The following is a 6,105-nucleotide window of genomic DNA, read 5'->3' on the forward strand; positions in this document are numbered from 1 at the left end:
AAAAAAAAAAAAAAGACCAGCTGAGTTGTTCTTGGCTGCTGTGTAATCCACAGCCACATCTAGAAAGCAGATCTGGCCAGTTAACAACAGGGGGAATATCTGACTGAACTGACCAGTACTGTCCATACTTCATGTCAGTGAGAATTTCACCTCCATAATGTTCCAGACAGCCAGCAAGAGATTCTAGAGCTCGGAAAAATGCTTCAGCAATTAGCTGAAGTTCCGTTTGAGTACATCTTTCATCTTTGATGAGAACACTTCCAGACGCTTTAAAAGTCTTCAACTCATCCCAGGCCGTGTCACTTCTATCACAGAGAGGCAAACTGGAGACAGTCACTTCATCAGGAAGAAGATGGAAAAAATGTTAGGAGCCAAATTCTGCAGAGCCCAAATCCTTCACGCTTCCATAACTCCTTGGAGAGATTGAGCCTAAGGAACCAATAGGCTGTGTTTCTGTCATTTTACTCAGTGGTTCCATCAGAGCTACTCCAATCCGGTCTATTGCAACATGATGTGTACTTAGAATCTGTTTCAATGAGAGGTGGATAACTTTTTGACACATGACAAGATCTACATGCTCCCTAACTAGCTGCCTACCTAGGTTAAACAACTGGTCCAGAACTGCACTTTCAAGACACACTCCATCACTGACTGCCAACGTTCCTTCTCCAGTGTCAGAAAAGTCTCCAGATAAAAACACACAAAAGAGTGCCACCTTGAGGGCACTTGATATTTTCATGGGCAACATCCTCATCAACTGACCTTCTGGCATTTCAATGAGCATTCTAGGTAACACGGTAGAATCTATGACCCTCTGACCTTTTAAAAGTACAATTATACTTCTTCCTAAAATGATGTGCTCTTTGGCCTTTTCTGGAATTGTAAGCAGAAAGGCTCTCAGAACTAAAGTGCTCATGTGATCTACTTCCATCCTGGTGAGCATACAGGCAGGTTTGCTGGTCAATATGCTGTGCACCAGGCCCAGGAGGATCTGGGTACTATTGAAGTCAACTGGGATCCAACAATCACAGGCCCCAGATAACTAGTGCAGAGGTTCACAAGTAGCTTATTTAATTCAATGACAGTGGTGGGTGTCAAGTGTACTCCCTGAACATTTTCAACCAGGTTACACCATAGAATGGCCATGAACAAGCCACAGTCACTGATGCACGACACATGGTTCTGCATGGAAGTGGTCAGGAGCTTTAATACAGGGTGGGTGACCGCCAGGCTACGGAGCAGGGCTGAGGACTGTGAGGTTGTGCACACATGCCCTGCGACACCATTGTGCAGCTGCTTCAGACGACCGGAAGAGCCATAGCAGGACGTGATGATTCCTTTTAAGACACCAAGTGTGGCCCTGATGTGCTCATGTGTTAGTGGTTCACTTTCACACACGGATGACTTTGTAGCTTCGAAACGAGACATCTTATTCAGGGGGTAACTTGGGAAGATAGCTTTTATTTTGTTTACCACAGTTTTCTATGTATAGCCCAGCCATGGGTTTTAGTAGCGAAGAAAAATTATTCTTTAAGAACCAAAGTCTGAATCTGCAGTACTGTGGTAACAATATTAAAGAGCTCCATGTTCACAAAGCTAGTTAGCACATCATGATTTCATAACATATTATTCATTCTAAATACTGATTTCACTTCATTCTTCAATACTTTTCTGTTTGCTTCCAGATTGAGACTTCACAGACCGTTTTGCAGCCCTCTGAATAAAATATGTTCCAAGATGGACACCAATGAAGGACACCCCAGCTACAAGAAGCCAGTTCTTTCTAATCCAACTGATGTTTTTCATTTCTTCTTTCAATATCAAGTTCAGATTCAAAGCTACATTGTTTTGAAGACTTCAAACCTGCTATTTCGCTTGGGTTTGGCTCTTTTGAGGACTTGTAAGTGCCAGACCATCTGGCTCAGAAATGTTGTCCTTATCAGGTACTTGAAAAACAGGGCTATTTTTAATTCTGTGCCCCCAAATGTTTAAGCCCAATCAATGGTACCCTAACAACCAGAACTTTGTTGTGCCTCCAGAAGTTCTGAAAGCTCATAGTACTTCAGCATCAGGGCACCTGCCCACCAACTGCCTCGTCTCCAAGGCCGCCACTGCCAGTAGGTCACAAAGGCCGGGTCCCTGGCCACGGTCACCGCGGATCAGGGTAAACAGTAATGATATCATTCTAAAAAGGAACCCTGGCGATGCTGGGTGTTAGGCATTGTGATACGAAAATGGCAAGGCCAGTAGTCCACAGTCACTCTTGGGTCAGAGATGAGGTGGTCTGCTCCCATAAAGATTTATAATTCTCAGAAACCCTCTTTAGGATCAATAGGAGTCTGAATGGCAGTACATGTGTGGGTTTTATCCTATTTTACACTACAGATATACTCACATTGGAGTCCTGGTGTGGCACTGTGGGTTAATGCACTGGACTTCAAAGTTGGTTTGAACTACAAGGTCAGTGGTTCAAGCTCAACAGCTGCTCCTCGAAAACCCTATACAGGGTTGCTATGGGTTGGAACTGACTCAACAGCACTTAACAACAACAACAACATGCACTTTGGCAACTATATCCTGCTCCCCGTTCTCTCTTGAGTCACTGAATTCTAAGAGACTTTGATTTGTGTTCCTCTGAGTTTGGTGTGAAGTAGAATAAATAGTAATAAAAATAATGAAAACACAGAATTTCCTGTCTTTCTGTTACAAAAACACCACTGTGAAGATCATGGCTCTAGGAAAGTACTCTGACAATTCAGAGAGGCTGTCGGTTGCTGGACAAGGAGGAGTGTATCCAAATTCAGCAGGAAGTGCAGTTCACCTGTGGTGGGGCCTCAATTGAGGTGAGACCCTGAACTGAGCACTTCACAGGGTTCATTGAGCTTAATTCTCATCATCATCTGAAGAGGTTCCTGAGGAGGACACTGAAGCCTAGGGCTAGTGAAAGCCTTTCCAAAAGCCACAGAGCTAGTAGAAACCCATGCTTCATTGTAGGTCCATACTTCTAAGCTGGGGAGGAGTTCTGCTGATGTATACAAACTAGAATGAATTACCGGAAGGAACACAAACGCAATCGGAGATGTAAGGTATGTGTTTATACACATATATCCATACCCATACTAAAAATTTTTTTCTGAAAACAATACTTTGACAATACTATGAAATGAAGTTTAGTCAATGGCATCAGTTAGGAGGATAGCTGGTTGTAGAAGTTGTCCAGAAGCAGGTGAGTTTGAAGCTGTGCTTTGCTCCTGGGGTAGGGCATGGGCTGGCAGAGACCCGCAGCTGAGTTCACATTTCTGGGTAGGAGAATAGCCAGGTCTAAGGTACAATGGGAGGAATGAACAGACCAGATACAATAGGTAGCTGTGCATTGCCTGGGCAAAGTGCTAAGGTGAGGGAGAGCGAGTGATAACAATAATATTGAGTTCTGGAATCTGTTGGTAAAGAAAAGGTTGTTGCTAATTTTCTTTGAGTCATTTGCAACTCATGGTGAGCCTGGTTTTTCAGGCCATGACCTTTCAGAAACAGACCATCAGGCCAGTCATCTGAAGCACTTCCGGGTAAGTTCAATCTTATAACCTTTAAACTGACTGTTGTGCTCTTTGCTGTTTGCGTAGACCTAGCACTTGGGATGATACCTATTATACAGTTACCATACGTTCTTACCTAAGGAAATTCTTTCATAAATATTTCTAGAAAACTTTCTCAGCAGCTGTGTATCAGCAGGATTGGAGCGAAGAAACTAAAAGAACAGTATATTTTAGTAGCCTGAGATAATAGGAGCCTGAGTTTGAGTGGCTACGGAAAGAGGCAAGGAAGAGCAGTTGATTTTTCTGTTACGTTTAAGTTCTTTAATCAGGATTTCCGAAATGTGTGCAAGTTCAGGATGGTCGCAGTGGTTATTATGCCAGAGGGCAGTCTGCCAAGGGAGCAATCAGTGTGAGATGCTGGAGTCGGGGCCTCATCTACCAGAGATGATTCTAAATCAGTCTGTGGACCTGCCTGCATGTCAAAAGGGAATTCTGATCTATCTGAAACTCCCTCTTCACATCCAAATTATTCTCTCCATTTTATTTCCCTTAGTGCCCCTAACGATGAATTTAACACAGAGTCCAAGTACCAAAGAGAAAACAACAAGTTAAACACTGCATAGCCCAGAGGGCTGGACAGATCACTGTAATCTAACAGGAGCATTCTCAAATGCCGGTCATTTGAGATGGTCAGAAATGTCTTCTTCCTCACCCCACCCAAGCTAAAGAGTCTCCACAGGGCACTTACCGCAAGCATCCACTTTGGGAGGAAGCGCTCTCCACGTAGTGTTTCAGGGCAAGTTGGAATTCCTCCAAGTCCTCTTCTATCACAGACATCTGACGCTGCACAAGCATGATATGCTGCTGAGGAAGGGGCCTGTGTTACTATGCTGGCAAGCACTGCCTCTACTGCCCCTGCCACCCCGCCACAGAAACCAATTCTCATTTAAAAATATGGCCAGAGAAAATTAGGGCTAGTCCAAGTTGCTTAAAGCAGTTATATAGGCAGGGTTATTTTTCTGGCCTCGGTTAGGGAAACTAAGGAAGGTGTATTTTACAACGAGGTGTATTTTAAAGCAGTGATTCTTAGTTAGAATCACTGAGAAGGTTTTAAAATGACAAGAACTTTTATAGTAGGATCTCCGAGAAGAGCATTCAGACACTGGTATTTTTTTCAAACTTCTCTGCAAGATATAATGTGCAGCCAGGGTTTCAATCAATGCCTTAGAGTCATTTACCACATTTTAACGAAAAGATGGCAGTTCTGTTCAATACCACACACAGTTCCAACCTGAACATTTTTGTGATCTCCAGAACACTTTCTTGAACATTTTGTCTAAATGTAGTAAAAGACACATAATAAACATTCAGAATTAAAAAAGTGTGTGTTCATTGATGCATTTCCTAAGTTACATTAACTATTACAGGGTTCTCAAACATATTAATCACTTATAATAGCTCATGTTCAAAGTCTATACTATTAGATGGAGCCTACATTTAATGGATTACATTAGGCTGATGCCAACTGCTTCCTGTAACAAATAATTTTACAATTATAGTTGAATGTTATAGTTTGTAGACTTTTGTCTACAAATCAAGACAGATTTCTTGTCCTTGTGGATTTATGCTTGAGAACTATGTCCAGAAAATAACTCTGGGCATCATTACTTTACTGGCATGTGAAGCTGACTGTAAACTAATTGTAAACTAATCAGAAATCTATGAAATATTAGAGGGACTGTATTGCCAAAGAAATGCTTAACCCACTAGTAAAATCTTTTGATTGTTTAAGCCTTAAAATAGTATTTAGCACTCCAAAACTTTATGAGAAGGAAGCAGTGAATATAGCACCCAAGGAGAGTAATGCTCTCCAATTGGCCATTTCAGATGTGGCCTAGAGAATAATATACCAGCAAGAACCTTTCAAAAGAACAACAGATAGCAAGGTCCCTCCTGGAGTGGAGATCCAGTGTTTTATCAAGGAATTTTCTTCTTGAAAAAATACCTTTCTAGTATGAGTTCATCATTGCAATGGACCAGATGGCAGTTTTGGGGGCAGTTATCCTGACCCAGTTTTATCATTGTATACTTGGGGTATGAGTGTGTGTGTATAGTGGGAAGGGGGATAGAAAATGTGACTTTCTGTTCATCTTTGTCACATCTCCAGGGACTACATCCTGACCTTACAGAGAGGAGTGAGCATTATCTGGATTTTGAGCAAAAAGCAGTAGCTGCAGGAGCTGGTGGTTTCCTTTTTGGAAGAATCTTAGTATATTCTGTTGTGATTCTTAAGGTTTTGTGCCAATGTGACTGGGCCAAGATTCTCAGTGGTTTGGCAATTTGTTGTCATTGTTGTAAGTGCCATTGAGTTGGTTCTGATTAAGATATAGTAATACCCCATGATGAGATCTGCTATAAGCAGCCAGTCAATTGAAAGGAGGCTTCCTCAGGGGTGTGGCCTGCTTCCAATTTATTGGACCCTCAGGTAAAGCTTCCTTTATTTTCTGCTGCGTCTGGATTCTGCCTCTGACTTATCATCAAACCTCTGGTTCTTTGGCCTTCAGCCAGTGAC

General features: G+C 42.3%; 1 protein-coding gene and 1 pseudogene across 1 annotated transcript in view; both read right to left on the minus strand.

Moving 5' to 3' along the window:
• Positions 1–1,428, minus strand: part of LOC102811594 — a 2,718-nt pseudogene extending 1,290 nt beyond the window's left edge.
• The window catches only part of NECAB1 (N-terminal EF-hand calcium binding protein 1), a 242,816-nt gene that overhangs the window by 26,349 nt on the left and 210,362 nt on the right, over positions 1–6,105 (minus strand). Inside the window, exon 10 of the mRNA XM_006859227.1 lies at positions 4,282–4,394. Within this exon, the coding sequence (XP_006859289.1) occupies positions 4,282–4,394 (113 nt within the window). The remainder of the gene's footprint in view (positions 1–4,281; positions 4,395–6,105) is intronic.

Source organism: Chrysochloris asiatica, unplaced genomic scaffold (assembly GCF_000296735.1).
Source record: "Chrysochloris asiatica unplaced genomic scaffold, ChrAsi1.0 scaffold00031, whole genome shotgun sequence".
Taxonomy (NCBI): Eukaryota; Metazoa; Chordata; class Mammalia; order Afrosoricida; family Chrysochloridae; genus Chrysochloris; species Chrysochloris asiatica.